The sequence below is a fragment of the Malaclemys terrapin genome, chromosome 4 (assembly GCF_027887155.1).
Source record: "Malaclemys terrapin pileata isolate rMalTer1 chromosome 4, rMalTer1.hap1, whole genome shotgun sequence".
Classification (NCBI taxonomy): Eukaryota; Metazoa; Chordata; order Testudines; family Emydidae; genus Malaclemys; species Malaclemys terrapin.
The window spans coordinates 91,251,699-91,269,495 of NC_071508.1; the positions used below are offsets into that span (position 1 = coordinate 91,251,699).

At 41.4% G+C, this 17,797-nt stretch overlaps 1 protein-coding gene across 1 annotated transcript in view; it reads left to right on the forward strand.

The window, feature by feature from the left end:
• EHD4 (EH domain containing 4) overlaps positions 1-11,269 on the forward strand; it is a 65,180-nt gene extending 53,911 nt beyond the window's left edge. The window contains exons 5-6 of the mRNA XM_054024973.1: positions 3,159-3,323; positions 9,652-11,269. Coding sequence (XP_053880948.1) covers positions 3,159-3,323; positions 9,652-10,188 — 702 coding nt within the window. The 3' untranslated portion in view covers positions 10,189-11,269. The remainder of the gene's footprint in view (positions 1-3,158; positions 3,324-9,651) is intronic.
• The last annotated feature ends 6,528 nt before the right edge of the window (positions 11,270-17,797 follow it).

Consider the following 17,797-nt stretch of genomic DNA (forward strand, 5'->3'; position numbering starts at 1 on the left):
CTAGAAGCCAGAAAGGGTACAAACATATTTCTTTCCTTCACAGGTTACTTTTGTATAGAATGCTGTAAAACATGTTCTGTAGTATCTATGTAGGTATTTGTACTGTGCTTATCACCATGGTGTTTGCATGCCTATGTTCTCTCCACTGCTACTCTCTGCTGCTTTTCACTCCCCGTTCCCCTCACCTCCCTCGGTGCTAACTTTTTGAAATCTATCAAAATGTTAGAAATTCTTTTGAAATAATTATTTAAGTTTTGGTGAAAAATCATTTTGGATTTTTTCTTTGTATAATTGCTTTTATATGTGTTTATTGCATCTATGCATATATTAAAAAACACACACACACACACACACACACACACACACACACACACACATTTTTACAAGGTAAGGCCTCAATCCTGAAAAGATTTTGTCACATGCTTAACTTACACACTGCAAGCGGTTTTATTGACTTCAGTGGTCATGTAGGATCAGAGGCCAAGTGAGCTATGAAAGCAGCCACACATTTTAGGATTCATACTAAAGAAATATCTTTCCTTATGCTGGAATAATTCTGCTTTCCCCCCTCATGCTTCATAAGGCAATCAAGGTATAATGTTGTTACAGTATGATGCATGCTCTGTCATCTTTTTGTGGTTGCCTAAATATAGAAGCCATGCACTCCCTCTTCTGTAGTGACGCACATTCCTATTGAGTCACTTACTCCACTTAGATCATCCTATCACTTGACATTGCTTAGATTGCTCTCTCACTTCCCAAAATAATTTATTTGGCAAGGCAGATGGAGTTGTTTCAATTAAACTTAAAAGTGGGGCTCTGTGTAGGCACAGGTGACACCCACACATAGCTTTATTGCAGGATCATGGCCTAATTCTTCTATGCTGCTTTCACTCTCATTGTTGGCACTGACAGAATGTCATGCTGTGCGTCTCAATAGCTGCACTCAATTTTTCAAGCATTTTTGGGTGACAATTTAAAGAAGACCTGCTTATTTTACAAAAACCCATCAGAAGGCTTGGGGGAAGGCAGCGAATGCTGGTTAACTCATATTTCCGCAAACCCAAAGTAGGAGCTGCATGAAATGCGCCTACATCTCAAGGGCCTCTTCAGATCCTTTAAATCAGCTTCTGTACCCAATGACTGGAAGATAGCTAATGTAACTCCAGTATTTAAAAAGGGCTCTAGAGGTGATCCCTTTAATTACAGACCGATAAGTCTAACGTCAGTTTCATCAAATTAGTTGAAACAATTGTAAAGAATAAAATTCAGACACATAGAAGAACATAAATTGTTGGGCAAAAGTCAACATGGTTTCTGTAAAGGGAAATCATGTCTTACTAATCTATTCGATTTCTTTGAAGGGGTCAGCAAACACGTGGACAAGGGGGATCCAATGGACATAGTGTACTTAGATTTCCAGAAAGCCTTTGACAAGGTTCCTCACCAAAGTTGTCATGGGATAAGAGAGAAGATCCTTTCATGGATTGAAAACTGGTTAAAAGACAGAGAACAAAGGGTAGGAATAAATGGTAAATTTTCAGAATGGAGAGGGGTAACTAGTGGCGTTCCCCAAGGGTCAGTCCTAGGACCAATCCTATTCAACTTGCTCATAAATGATCTGGAGCAGGGGTAGGCAACCTATGGCATGCGTGCCAAAGGCGGCACGCAAGCTGATTTTCAGTGGCACTTGCACTGCCTGGGTCCTGGCCACCGGTCCGGGGGGCTCTGCATTTTAATTGAATTTTAAATGAAGCTTCTTAAACATTTTAAAAACCTTATTTACTTTACATACAACAAGAGTTTAGTTATATATTATAGACTTATAGAAACGTTAAAATGTATTACTGGAACGCAAAACCTTAAATTAGACTGAATAAATGAAGACTCGGCACACCACTTCTGAAAGGTTGCTGACCCCTGATCTGGAGAAAGGGGTAAAAAGTGAGGTGGCAAAATTTGCAGATGATACTAAACTGCTCAAGATCATTAAGACCAAAGCAGACTGTGAAGAACTTCAAAAAGATCTCACAAAACTAAGTGATTGGGCAACAAAATGGCAAATGAAATTTAATGTGGATAAATGTAAAGTAATGCACATTGGGAAAAATAACCCCAGCTATACATACAATATGATGGTGGCTAATTTAGCTACAACTAATCAGGAAAAAGACCTTGTGGAGTCATCGTGGATAGTTCTCTGAAGACATCCACGCAGTGTGCAGTCAAAAAAGCAAACAGGATGTTAGGAATCATTAAAAAGGGGATAGAGAATAAGACAGAGAATATTTTATTGCCCTTATATAAATTCATGGTACGCCCACATCTTGAATGCTGCGTACAGATGTGGTCTCCTCATCTCAAAAAAGATATACTGATATTAGGAAAGGTTCCGAGAAGGGCAACAAAAATGAATCGGGGTTTGAAAAAGGTCCCATATGAGGAGAGATTAAAGAGGCTAGGACTTTTCAGCTTGGGAAAAGAGGAGACTAAGGGGGATATGATAGAGATATATAAAATCATGAGTGATGTGGAGAAAGTGAATAAGGAAAAGTTATTTACTTGTTCCCATAATATAAGAACTAGGGGCACCAAATGAAATTAACGGGTAGCAGGTTCAAAACAAATAAAAGGCTGTGCACTTCTTCACATAGTGCACAGCCAACTTGTGGAACTCCTTGCCTGAGGAGGCTGTGAAGGCTAGGAATATAACAGGGTTTAAAAGAGAACTGGATAAATACATGGAGGTTAATTCCATTAATGGCTATTAGCCAGGATGGGTAAGGAACGGTGTCCCTAGCCTCTGTTTGTCAGAGGGTGGGGATGGACGGCAGGAGAGAGATCACTTGATTATTACCTGTTAGGTTCACTCCCTCTGGGGCACCTGGCATTGGCCACTGTCAGTAGACAGGATCCTGGGCTGGATGGACCTTTGGTCTGACACAGTACGGCCATTCTTATGTTCTTATGTTATGTTCTTATCAGCAGTTTGTCTATTTTAATGTATTTCTCAATAAACCATAGTCGATATACGTTGTCCCTAAGATGTGTTAATACCCAACTCATCTTTCACATTTCCTTTTATAGGCAGGAGGAGGAATACTGGCATGGATTTTTGATTCTACATAATAATGCCAACCCTTATCCATTTCTTCTAGGTTCATGCTTATATTATCAGCCATCTAAAGAAGGAAATGCCAGCTGTATTTGGAAAAGAGAACAAGAAGAGGGAGCTGATCAGCAAATTACCTGAAATCTATATCCAACTGCAACGAGAGCACCATATCTCGCCTGGGGATTTCCCAGAGGTCAAGAAAATGCAGGTACATTAACTCAAACCAAAGTGCAGTTGTGCCCTGACTATTAACCAGTGACTTCTGACAAGCCTGGCAAATGTAGGAACACAAAAGTGTCTCCCATAATGCTCTCAACAGTGTGGGTTCTGCAGGCAGTGGCAAGAAAGTGTCAGAAATTGATCATGATTGAAAACTGACTGTTGTGTCTCACACTAGATTAGCATGAGTTAGGATCACAGTAATGAAATCAATGGATTAATTCCTCAGAAAAAAGTATCCTAAACTCATAACATGACATATAGAAATCAAACCAGTATTTCATCTAGTTCAGTATCTTGTCCCTGTAGACAATTATGGAACAAACTAGTGGTTGGTTTGTTCCCTGAAATTACAGGTTTAGATCCATTATTTTAAAAAATCCTACTAAATGTAACTGTGGATGTTCATTTCCATATACATGTCAGATAATTTTTTTTAATCCTACTATGCTGTTGGTCTCAATGGTTTCTTATGCAATGAGTTCTACAAGTTAATTATGCATTGCATAAAAAACAAATTTTAAAAAAACCCTTCTATCACTTTTAAACTTACTGCCTTTCAGTTTTAGACTGTCCCCTTTCTCTTATGTTATGTTAACATGTAAATATGAGTGCCTAATTTACCTTCTTTGTACCATTCAGTATTTTGTATAACTCTTGTGTCTCTCCTTGTCTCCTGTCTCATCTAAACAGTCCCATTCATTTCAGTCCCTATTCATATCTTTTCATGTCCTCAAATCATTTTCACCATGCATCTCTGAGATCTCTTCAATTTCTGCTATATCTGTGTTTAAGATAGGGTGACCAGAAGAGAGCATGGTATTCCAAATGAAGGTGGACCATTGATGTATGTAATGGCAGCATAATATTTTCAGAATGGTTTTCTATCCTATCCTTTATACACCCTAACAGCTTTGTTTGCTTTTTTTGACAACTACTATGTATTGAGCAGAGATTTTTATTGAGCTGTCCACAATGATGTTCAGGTCTCTTTCCTGAGTGGTTGCAGTTAATTTAGAAACCAGCAAGTTGTATGAGCAATAAAACAAGAAAAACTCAAGACATAGTTGAGGAGTTGAACGCTATAGGAATAATTAATCAGGAGGGAGGGGTGACTGCTTGAAAAGGTAGACTTTAAGGAAGGATTTATATAAAGAAAAGCAGAAGAGTACAATCTCCTTTTTGTTAGGCAGTCATTGCTGGTGGAGTTTGGAAACAGGTAAATAAAGTAGAACACTTGAGACAGGCTTGTTACTAAACTCTTCAGTGGGGCTTAGTATTTGAAAAATGACTGGTGTATTTTCCTAAGTCTCAGCAGCAGATGGCAGCAAAGTTGTGACAAGCGATTTCTCACACACGTTCATGCTAAGGAAAGAACAGTGTGGCTAGCAGACTGAGTTGTGGTCTTGATCTTTGCTTCCTGAAACTTAACTCATCAGTACAGACTTTGTAGCAGGTAATAGTGAATGAATTCCAGCCAAATAGATTGATTTAAAGGAAACCAATAGTCTTTTGGTCTTGCCAGCTTACAAGAGTATAATTAATTTTGTGTGCACACGCTTTTTAAGAAATGTGAGTCAGAACTACTAGACTCCAGAGTTCTATGGAGCAGGGAAGCCCTGAGTTAGCCATGATTTGTCAAAGCAATTTATCAGTGTTTAACAGGTGACTGAGGCTGCCGGGGGGGAAGGGGAAAGTTATAATGGAAAACTACTGTTCGTAGGTTGAAATCTAGATTCCTAGATTGAAATCTTGGCCCTACTGAAGTAAATGGGAGTTTTGCCATTGTCTTGAATAGGATCAGGATTTCACCCCTATTTCTCCCAAGCAAATGACATGATATACCTCCCTCAGCAAATGTCCCCAAGACACTTCAAATGTTATGTCAGTTATCGAGATCTAGCCACAGCAAGATGAGTGCCATTTTAAAATCCAACTTTTCTTATTTTAATAGGTCAGCCTTCTTTCTGGTACCAGATATGTTTAAATGAGTTCCAATAGAACTGGTATACTTCTCATACTAAGAGACTGTAAAGACATGGACCTAAATCTAAACTGTTAATCACTATTTTTAAATTAACAATAATAGATAACAAATCTAACTGTTTGCATGAATATTTATGAGAAACTACATGAATAGCACCAGCTGATACCATGACAAACAGGAGGCACAGATTTCTGACCTCATTACTTCAGCAACTAGAAAGAAATAAAGTTATTAAGGGCTACAGCTGGTTATAGTACCTTGGATCTGAACTTTCAGTACCATGACTTAGGCTACTTACAGCTTTTTAGAAGGTTCTGATTGCAGTGCATAGAACAGGGGTGGACAAACTATGGCCTGCAGGCCGGATCTGGCCCCGATCTGGCCCCTCAGGGCTTTGGATCGGCCCGCAGGATTGCCACCACGTGGCGCCGCAGGCCCCGCTCCAGGAAGCAGCCAGCACCACATCCCAGCGGCCCCTGGGGTGGGGGGAAGGGCTCCGCGCGCTGCTCTTGCCTGTGGGTACCTCCCCCGAAGCTCCCATTGGCCGGGAACGGGAAACAGCAGCCAATGGGAGCTTCGGGGGAAGTACCCACAGGCAAGGGCAGCGCGTTCAGCTGCAGGGACATGGTGCTGGCCGCTTCCCGGAGCAGAGTGGGCGGGGACAGGGAAGGCAGGCAGGGAGCCTGACCTGGGCCCGGTGCACGCCGCTGCCACCCTGGAGCCACTCCAGGTAAGCGACGCTGGGCCGGAGCCCACACCACAAATCCCTCCTGCACCCCACACCCCAAACCTTTGCCCTAAGCCCCCTAACCCCCTGTCTTGAGCCCACTGTCACACTCCTCCTGCACCCCAACCCACTGCACTGAGCCCTCTGCTGCACCTTGAACCCCTCCTGCACCTGAACCTCCTTCCCTGAGCCCCCTCGTACACCCTGCACCCCTCCTCTGCCCCAACCCCTTGCCCTCAGCCCCTTCCTGCACACTGCACTCCCTCCCGTACTCCAACCCCCCTGCCCCAGCCCTACATTCATGGCCCTGCATGCAATTTCCCCACCCAGATGAGGCCCCCAGGCCAAAAAGTTTGCCCACCCCTGGCATAGAACATATGCACATCCAGGAGTGGGGTATCTATGCTGCCATTACTCAAAGTACTAACACGTTTTATGTAGGATTTCTCTTATTCGTGTATTGTGTTTGTTAGCAAAATTTGATTACTAAGTTGACATTTTAAATTCAGCTTTACAGTGCAAGAAACTCCGCTCCTAAATGCTATCACTTGTTGGATATGCTTATTGTGACAGAACAAATGCAATCATAATGTGTGAGTGCATGGTACTGCCTTGTTGTGTTAGCGACAATTATCCTTACATAAAATCTTGACCACTTTCTCTGTTCTGATGAACAAGACCAAGTCTAGTGGTTGAAATAGCTGTAGAAATAAAAATATAATGTAACCATTTCTGGAGCTAAATATAACCTTTATTATATATAGGTTAGACAGTTGGGATCATAAAAGTTGCCCATGTGTATTTCCTTATATTTCTCTGCTGAGTCTTCCTATCTTGCCCTGCTAAAAACCAGAGGTTGGCAAACTAGCTGTCACCTTCACTACCAGTAATACCCATGAGCTATTCCTTTTAGGGAACTGAGACTTTGACGTGACACTTGTCACTAAATCATAGACTCACAGAATATCAGGGTTGGTAGGGACATCAGGAGGTCATCTAGTCCAACCCCCTGCTCAAAGCAGGACCTAATCCCAACTAAATCATCCCAGCCAGGGCTTTGTCCAGCCTGACCTTAAAAACCTCCTAAGGAAGGAGATTTCACCACCTCCCTAGGTAACCCATTCCAGTGCTTCACCACCCTCTTAGTGAAAAAGTTTTTCCTAATATCCAACCTAAACCTCCCCCACTGCAACTTGAGACCATTACTACTTATTCTGTCATCTGCTACCACTGAGAACAGTCTAGATCTATCCTCTTTGGAACCCTCTTTCAGGTAGTTGAAAGCAGCTATCAAATCCCCCCTCATTCTTCTCTTCTGCAGATTAAATAATCCCAGTTCCCTCAGCCTCTCTTCATAAGTCATGTGCTCCAGCCCCCTAATCATTTTTGTTGCCCTCTGCTGGATTCTTTCCAATTTTTCCACATCCTTCTTGTAGTGTGGGGCCCAAAACTGGACAAAGTACTCCAGATGAGGCCTCACCAATGCCGAATAGAGGGGAATGATCATGTCCCTCGATCTGCTGACAATGCTCCTATTTATACAGCCCAGAATGCCGTTAGCCTTCTTGGCAACAAGGGCACACTGTTGACTCATATCCAGATTCTTGTCCACCGTAACTCCTAGGTCCTTTTCTGCAGAAATGCTGCCTAGTCACTCAGTCCCTAGTCTGTAGCAGTGCATGGGATTCTTCCTTCCTAAGTGCAGGAGTCTGTGCTTGTCTTTGTTGAACCTCATCAGATTTCTTTTAGCCCAATCCTCTAATTTGTCTAGGTCCCTCTGTATCCTATCCCTACCCTCCAGCATATCTACCACTCCTCTCAGTTTAGTGTCATCTGCAGACTTGCTGAGGGTGCAGTCCACGCCATCCTCCAGATCATTAATGAAGATATTGAACAAAACCGGCCCCAGGACCAACCCTTGGGACACTCTGCTTGATACCGGCTGCCAACTAGACATGGAGCCATTGATCGCTACCCGTTGAGCCCAACAATCTAGCTAGCTTTCTATCCACCTTATAGTCCATTCATCCAGCTTCTTTAGCTTGCTGGCAAGAATATTGTGGAAGACTTTCTGTATCAAAAGATTTTCTAAAGTCAAGGAATAACACGTCCACTGCTTTCCTCTCATCCACAGAGCCAGTTATCTCATCAGTGAGGACAAGCTGTTCCTGGCTGGCCTTGTTGCCACATGCCCTCAGGAATCTTTGCTCTTTGCCATTTTCATTTTCACTTGGGTGTTTGTGCGAAGCATTTGAAATGACAGCTAATTAGATAGCAACGTTTCATAGCAGCCTGAAATATTTTAATAGCTTTATCTCCGCCGTAAAAGTACATCAACAAGGGCCTGATCTTGCACACCTTACATGGGCAGAAAGAACAGGAGTACTTGTGGCACCTTAGAGACTAACATATTTATTAGAGCATAAGCTTTCGTGGACTACAGCCCACTTCTTCGGATGCATATATGCACGAAAGCTTATGCTCTAATAAATTTGTTAGTCTCTAAAGTGCCACAAGTACTCCTGTTCTTTTTGCGGATACAGACTAACACAGCTGCTACTCTGAAACCTTACATGGGCAGGACTCCCAGTGAAATCAGTGGGAGTTATAGCTGAGTAAGAAGGTCCAGGTATGACCGTATTAAAACATTAGTATTGCTGGCATGGGAATAAGGAGTTTGCTATTATTGTACATGGCAGTGTCCAATAAGTATATATTACATTACCTAAAACCTGTTTTAACATTAAAGATATGACAAAAAACAGGGAAGTTCAGTGAACTTAAGTATGACATTTAGTCCTTAACTTGCCTGATAAAAAAAGATTGTGAAATTGTAAATGAAATCAGTTATTTGAGTTGTAGAAGTTGAGTCGGGGGGGAATTAACTCTAGCTAGAGGGAGGTTCCCCTTATAACTGGAAAAGGTGCTATAGAACATCTTTAAGTTACTCTTGAGAGACATGGGGCTAAATAAAATTTGTTATGCACAGTGAATTTGTACTCCCAAGTTATGCTTCCCCTTCATTCCCATAGCCACTGATAAAAGGGTTTGTTACAAAATTGAGTCTTGATGCTGCAAATATTTTGACTCATGTTTTTAACTTTCAGTGGATTCGTAAGTGTTTGCAAGGTTGGGGCCTTATTGGTGAACCTCACGCTCTTCCTGTGATGTAATTCCTTCTTGATATTCATATCTAAATATTTTCTTACAAAGAATACTATTAAATGGAAAACTTTGTCAGTTAACATAAATATAAACTGACAGTTTTCTGTAAAATATTTGTTTCTTGAGAAAAATGTTGTAAATGTATTTTATTAGGGAAGGATATAATAACTGATTCATTGGAAAATTATGCTTAGACTTTCAAATTTAAGGCTGATCAGTGTATGAGGGTATACATATAAAACGCCAACTTTTATTTCTCTTTCAAGTGGGTTTAGTTTTGAGTTTCTGCAGTGGGAACTGTTTCAAATGAGACCTCTGCAGACAGAAATCTAATTTGAAGGAGTTCCTTCAACAGAATTTGCTCTTAAAAAAAAAAAAAATGAAACCTTTGGCAAATGTTTTGTTTAATCATTGGTATGTGTGTTTTGTTATTGACAGGAACAGCTGGAGAACTGTGACTTCTCTAAATTTCATTCTCTGAAACCAAAGCTGATTGAAGCTGTGGATAACATGTTGGCCAATAAAATCGCCTCTTTGATGAGCCTGATGAACCAGGAAGAAAGCAACATGCCTACACCGATGGTGCATGGTGGAGCCTTCGATGGCACCATGACTGGACCCTTTGGCCAGGGATATGGGGAAGGTGCCAGGGAAGGAGCTGATGAGGAGGAATGGGTTATTGCCAAAGATAAACCTGTATATGATGAGATCTTCTATACTCTGTCACCAATCAATGGCAAAATCTCTGGGGTCAATGCAAAGAAGGAAATGATGAACTCCAAACTGCCGAACAGCGTCCTGGGGAAAATCTGGAAACTTGCAGATTGTGATAATGACGGCATGTTGGACGAGGAGGAGTTTGCACTGGCAAAACATCTCATCAAGATTAAACTGGATGGGTATGAACTGCCCAGCATCCTACCACCTCACCTGGTGCCACCATCACACAGGAAACCTTTGCAGGTGTCAGAGTGAAAAACACAGGGAGGAGATTAAGTGAGGGATGGAGGGAATTGAAAGCCCTCTGAATCTTTTTACAGATGAGTTGAACCATCAAGGCTTGAAATTGGGTTTAGAGGCAATCTTTAAATCACATATCAGATTTCAAACAAATTACTGGAACCAGCAGCATAGTACAGAGGTTACTTGTGTAATAGCTCTGGCTGACCTTCACTGAGATAGGTTTATCACTAGTGCCTTTTGTAACTACTTCCACACCTTACATTGCTAAGATAGCAAGGCTTTCTTTGAGAATCACCCTGTCCATGTCTCACTGTATTTACAACCAAAAAGCAGAAAAGACATAGACCACACCTACAATCCTGTACTAAACATGAATACCTAGGAAATACAAAGCTCCCCAGACGGTTTAGCAAGTGGAAGGAAATGCTGAAGCTCAAACCCACCTGTTTCTAGAAGGCATACATTTGTTTAATAAAGATACTTTAGGTGCCTTTGTGAATGTCAGCATCCCTAGCTTTAGAAAAGACAGAAATACAAAGGACTTTGCCTTCATGTTCTGCTGTTGATTTTAATAATATTAACTTGTGGGAGGAAAGGGGAACATGGGTAGAACTTTTTGTAAGAATGTTTTGGACATGAGCAGAAAGATAAGAATTTTTACCAGAGATTATTTTTTAAAATCTGCAATTTATTAAAACTGTTTATATCTGTCAACTGCGCATTGTGGTAAACAGAAGAGATGCTTCCTTTTGCTTTGTGCATAAAATAATGTGCAACTGACCCATCAGCTAAAAAGATTTGGATCCCCACTGTGTTGGGGATGGGAATTTTGAGATTTCTGTTTAGCTGCTTTGCACATTGTTTGGTGTAAATTCCTGAACTTTTCCAGTTATAGCACTGTTTGGTCCTGGTTCTTGGAAGCATGGGAATTCACGTGTTTTAGCAGAAACAGAGGCCTTGTTTTGAAGCATGAGGGAAGGGTGTATTGTATTAAACTTCTTTTCTGGATATTCAGTGTGCATATTCAGTTGGCTTGATAAATTCTCTTGAGATTTACACCCAAAGTTTACAACCAATTATATGGATATTCTTACATCCAAGTATTCTTTTTAGTTTCTTTTATTTCAGCAGAATTTTGAATTCTTTCCTTTGTTAATGGGAAGCTGGCAAATGTAGAAAATATGTTCCACTCCTACTGTAGCATCATCTTCAGAAGGTAGGCCACTAAGGGGCCAAGCCAACTTCCACTGAAGTTAACGGGAGTCTTTCAACTGACTTTCACAAAAGCTGGATTGGTCCCTTAAAGCATTGTTAATTTACTAAAGAAACATTTGGGAAGGAAAGAAGTGCACCAACACTTCACTTCACCATCCTTCCCAATTGTACAATCAAAGAAAATTGATCATGTGAGCTACGCACAACTTATTCTAACATCCCTGTTCTCAGTGCTCCAGAGGAAAGTGATTCTCCGTCCCCATTAATTTTAATATGCTTTTTCTTTTTGCACGGGGAGTGGGGAATAGAACAACAATTCCTTCCTGACACCAAACTTGGCAGTTAGTTTAGTTACGTGCATGTGAGTGAAAATCACTTTGTAATCCATATATAGCATAAAATACTATAAGTATCAAAAGTACTGTAACTTTGAGCACTTTTTCCCCTTGAATCCAAGTAAGGTGGTGTAACAGGGTTCCACATCCCGCCCCTCTTCCTGGGGTCCGCCTGCTGCCCCCAATAAGGCTCAGAGAGGCTTCAGGGTTGTGAAACACCCATGTCTTTATTTAGATAAGGTTCTCCCACCACCAGTGTCTATCTATACACAAGTCTTTCAGGATTAGTCACCTCCTTTACAGGTAGAGGCAGCCTTCAGCTAGGAGGCCTCCAGTTCCCTCCCTGACTGACTTCTCCCTGGCTGCCCCATGCTTTCTGGCTGCCTCCCAGCCTTTATAGCGCTTGGCTTGTCAGGCCAGCAGGTGTTGCCAATCCTCAGGCCTGCATCAGGCCTTTTCCATCAGGCCTGCATCAGGCCTTTTCCATCAGCCCCAATCTGTTTCCACTGATTGGAGCTGACTGGGCAGGGGTTAATTAGGTGCTTTTGCACCAGAACCCTGCTAGAGGTGGATTCTGGAATTACCTTCTGGGACAGACCAATCTAAAGAGTGATTGACTAACCTCTTGGGTGAAGGAAGGAGAATTTTCTGAGAGTAACTAAGTAAGCAGATTAATTTATTCATGTCTGAATAGCAATGACATTATAGCAGAATTTTCAGAAGCCTTTATGGCTCATTGCTAACTTTGAGCACTCAGCATATGACCTTCCAGTGATGTATTGTACAGCCTCCCTCCATCTCCTCACCAGTTCCCTATTTCCTGAGTATAGTTGGTTTTAAATGTATAATTTTCAGGAATGTCCATGTGTTAAGTACTTAAATGATCTAAGAAGATCCTCCCCACATAGCTTTTTTTCTCAAGCTTGTATAAATTCAAGCTCTTCAACTTAGCCACTTACTTCAGATCTTTCAATACTTTTGATCAATCTAGTAGCTCTTCCATATGCCTTCTACAGAATTCATACATCCCTGGGCAGACAGACCAAATCTTAGACATGGGTCCTTGGTTGAAACTTCACCATGAGTTTGTATTGCACAACAGTACACTCTCCATTGGATTGTTTTTAATCATTTGATGTAGCTTAGTATTGTTGTTCTTTGCTGTAGTTTAACAATGTATTCACATCTTTACTACAGCTAACACGTAATTTGAAGACATACACAATATAAAAAACTCACCAAATGGAAGCAAAATTGTAATCCATCTTTATGCATAACTCTAGCTTATAGCTATAGTAAGGTCTTATGGTATATATACCAATAAATATTTATCCATTCTTATATGTGTGTGCTAATTGTAAGTATTCCATTAGAAGGTTCTTTATTAAGTTGTTTTAGAACCCTTAAGATAATTCAAAGAACTGATCTAATTTATTCACAAATGAATGAGATGCTTTTTTGTAATCAACTGTTAAGTATATTACCTTCACTCAGTGTAATAAGTGAGAGAGGACTGTCTATCCACCATCTCTTCAGTAGCATCCACTTGACTGTTTGATACTGCTAGTATTTTTTGTTAAACAAATCAAACATCTCAAATCTCTTAGCATGTCTGTGTAAAACTGAAAAGTAGTACTTCAGGGTCTCAAGTTAATTTACAACCAAGTTGTTAAATCCATACACACACTATTAAATTAGCTTGTGGATATACCCAGCGATTAGAACTGAGTACCTAATTTAAAGCAACTCTTCCAACAGTAATTAGATACATGTTTGTTGATATTGAAATCTTACTATTGGTTTTTGGCTGGAGACAAACCCACTTCTGCATCAATTCAGCCATAAGGTTATTTGTTGTCAGTGCATAAGCTCTCGTACATCTTTGCCCTAGAGTCCATCTAATGCATTGGTGTTTGGAAAGGAAGTTCATTCTTCTTGACTGTAGCAACAACAATATGAAAGCTCTCCAGTGATCTTGTAAGTTCTTATATAAGCATAGTATGTTACCAGAAATCTCTGCCAGAAGTCTCCAATCTGTATTCTGCCGATGTGCTGGCTGTGCTTTCATCTGCCCCAGGTTCTATGCTCTCTGAGGCTTTCACATTAACACTAGCCAACGAGTGTGATCTGGAGTTCTGAAATATGCTTGCTGATATGTTAAATATTATATTGAATCCATTACTCCAGCTACAGTCATCACTAAGGTTGTGGAGACGGGGGTGGAAGGGAATGGAAATTTTCTCAGCATTGCCACGGTCGTACACCATTAGCTCGGTAACCATTTTACCAAGGCTGAATATCTTACGTGTGTCTCTGGTTCTCTGTATCACTTCTAATTGCTTTGAAGGTCTGTGTAAAGTTGCATAAGTCCCTTCTATGGTATTCAGTTTTTCAGACCATTACAATTTTTCAGGGGTCTTGGCACGTCTTCCATCAAGTAGGTTTTTGCGTTTACCTGTCCCCAAAGTCTCCAGTTGGAGATGCTCAGGTATTCTGCTTTGTTCACGATTCCCTTTTACCTTTTCTTTGCCGCTGACTCTTAATGCTTTGAAAAAAAAATTCTCCAGTTCCCTTTTGATATTTTTGTGAGGATTGCTCAGGTTTCCAATTGAAATTTACCTCTGTTTCTTTTCTATTTTATACATGTTCTTCTGACCTGGTGTTAGGCCTGATGAATCCAGTGTCCCCTCTGCCTTGTCTCTCATGATGTACATGAGAAACGTATACTTGATGTTACTCAATTTTGTTGATGAACCCTGAAACAACATAAAGCTGTTCAAAACTGTCCATGTTGGCTGTGCTAATTATCAGAAAAATTAAAGATTACTGGAGCATGTATGGGGAAATAACTCCATTGTCCTGAAGGGGGCAATGATTTCTGTTCCTTTTAGCTTGTGTTTTATTCCCTGCTGCTTCTGTGTCACCAAGGCAACTTGTTGATTTCCTCAAAGCTATTGTATAAATGACCCTTTGCATTTCTGGGCCCCTTAAAGCTACCCTATTTGTGGCCTAAAGCCTACTTTCTTAGCAGAGCTTCCTCTTTACTTATCCTCCTGAAGGATACAGTTTATTTTTCTTTTCCTGTTTGCTTTTCCTTGGTTGTTTCCTCTTTGAGCTGATCATACCCTTACACACATTGTCCGAGCACTTAGTGCTCGCTCTCTCCTCTTTCAGCTCAGCTGTGGCAGGACAGCATGTTTTTAGGGTTCCTCCAGTGTTTGGGGGACGTGAGATGGAAAACAAACTCTTCCCTTACTGAAGAGGAGCTTCACTTCTTCCTTTCCCATTTATCTCAGTTCCCTGCATGTGGGAGGCAGCCACTTCTGATACTGTCATGTGACAGGGTTCAGTCAGGGGAAAGGAGTATAAAGAGGCATGTTTGGTAACAAGAAAGAGAGTTGCTTTCTATTAATGACATGATTTGCACTACTTCCAGGTTTAATGGGGTTTTCAGTAGTAAAGTCCCTTCCAGCACAAAGTCAATGTGAGTTTTGCCTGAGTATGGACTGCAGGATTTGGTCCATGGGTTTTTTCATGAACGGAGTTGTAGATTGTACATTCCTTTTAAGGCAAGAAGGATACCAAAGAGCAAGGGAAACTGATACAAGAATATCTTTCTTAAAATCTGCTGGTCCAGACTGTTTGCAACTTAAACTAATGCCTTCTCCCATCCTAGATGTGAAGTTGTGCTTTGAGAAGGAACTACCTGAGCGTTACCCAGATTCTGCTCTGTGTGAAATTAATGGAGCCATTTTAGATGGTGACAGAAGGGTGACACTACTTTACCCAGCCAGACTTTCAGGCCCTTGTATCAAGGGTTCCCTGCTCTAGTTAATTATTCTTGAACACTCAGTCTGTTTTTCATTACTCTTCCTTCCTTAATACAGTTTAGTCACACACACGCACCCAACCCCTCCCGAGCCAGTTAAGGGCAAAATTCAGTCCCATTACCTTCAGTGGGGTTGTGCCCATTTATGTCAGGGCTGAATCTAGCCCCGGGTCTGTACAAAAGCCTTGTTATGTTTAATAGTGACACTGATCTTCTATGTAATTTATGCTGCAGGTTATAAAATCACTTTATTTTGATCATATAATATTGTTTTGTTTAATAGAAATTGAGATTGGTGTTACATTTGTTTGATATCTGCCGTCGGGCAACTGCACATCCTAGCACCTTCCCTGAGTATTTTGGCTAGGGAGATTCACTGGGGAAAAATTGGAAGAATCTTTTACTGCAGTCTACTGCAGCATAGGAGGAAAATAGGATCTGGGTATCTGCTGATCCTCGAGCCCTACACCTGCCTTACTGCTGACCTTTCTGTATACAGATACACAGGGGTCCATAGTGTACCTGGGCTGCAAATTACCACTATGTGTAGCCTCCAAATCTTGAGTCCTTCTGACACAATGGAACCATAATTGTTCCACTACTTTGGGACCTTCCTTACCTGCTGAAGAGGAGAGCAGGATTTGTCCCTCAGTGACTTGCTGTCATTCATTTTATCTTTCTAGTTTTGTTAGTGAAAAGGTGGTGGCACAACCTTCTTTCCATTCCTGTGTGTGTAGGCTACCACTTCATGGCACTTTCAACATTGGTAATGAATAGAGCCGGTCAAATTTTCAGATGAAAAATGTTGATTTTGCCCAAATTTTATTTTGAAACAATCAAAATGGTTCATTTAGATAAAGTCAAAACATCTCATTTTAACTGTTCCATTTCAACTTTTTTGTTTGATTTTTATTTTATGTAATAATTTTTAATAGAAAATAACTGCCAAAGCAATGCAGACAAAAGAACCAAGAAATGTGGACTTTGTTGTGAGATCAATACCCTGCAGTATCTGCATCTAAAAAGTTATAGTCCAGCAACTTGTGAAGCCATCAAAAGCGTCTCCCCACCCTTTCGCCCCACATATCCTTTGCCATTCTTTTAAAAGAATTACGACACTGTTGGGGAAGTGTGGAAAGAGGGGAAGAAGGATACAGGAGAGGGAATTTTGACAGCAAGAAATGTGGAACCTGAGCTTCAATGTTCTTTGCCATTACACCAGAGAACTGAGTGAAATCTGGTTTTTCCATTTCATGGCAAATGCTCCAATTCTGAAATTTGCTTTTCTTCCAAATTCAGAATTTCCTGCAGAAAAGAATATTTAAAAAAATTATTTTAACCATATAATTTCAAGAAAGTCAAAATTTTTCATTTCAATGAAGTAAAAAAATGTTGAAAAGTCCTAAATGAAATGTGTTTTCTGATTAGTTGCTGGGAACTACATTACAACACCACCACCACCACCACCACCACTCAGTTTGACATTATTATTATTGATTATTGTGCTCAGGAAAGACCCAGGACTGGGGTCTTATCTATACTAGGAAGAGTTTGCCAGGCCTCACCCCATACATCCAGAACCCTCCTAACATTCCATATATGAACCCTACCCCACTGAACCTCAACCCCTGCATCTGGAGCTCCCCTGCACCCAGACCCCCTGTTTCTGGACCCCCATCCCCCCATCCCCGCACCCCAGAACACCCCCCACTGAGCTCCCTGCATTCAAACCCCCGCCCTGATGAGCCTCACCCCTTGCACCACCCTTAGTGCCCACATCCAGACACCCCCACCACTGATCCTCAACTAGCTGCAACTCCTAAATGAATGGCAGACCCCCACCCCGCCAAGCCCGCCTCCCCCAGCACCCAGATCCCTCCGCTGAGCCCCAACCACCTTCACCTGGAAGCCCCTGCAGAGTCCCATTGCACCTGGAACTAAGGTTCCCCCCCCCCCCCAATAAGCCTCTGTGCATCCAGATCTCGCAACACCTAGACACCCCCCCCCCCACACTGAGCTGCCTGCACCCAGATTGTCTCACACATAACCCTTTAATCCCACACCTGGATCCCCCCACACTGAGCCCCTTCACACTTGGATCCTGCCTGGTTGAGCCTGCCTGCCCCACACCTGGAAGGGCCTTATATGTCCACACCTAGTGTACAACATGCGTCTTTGGTGCAAGGCATGGAAACTTGTACAGAACCTGCTCTTCATATGCCTGTCTCAAGCGAGTGATATT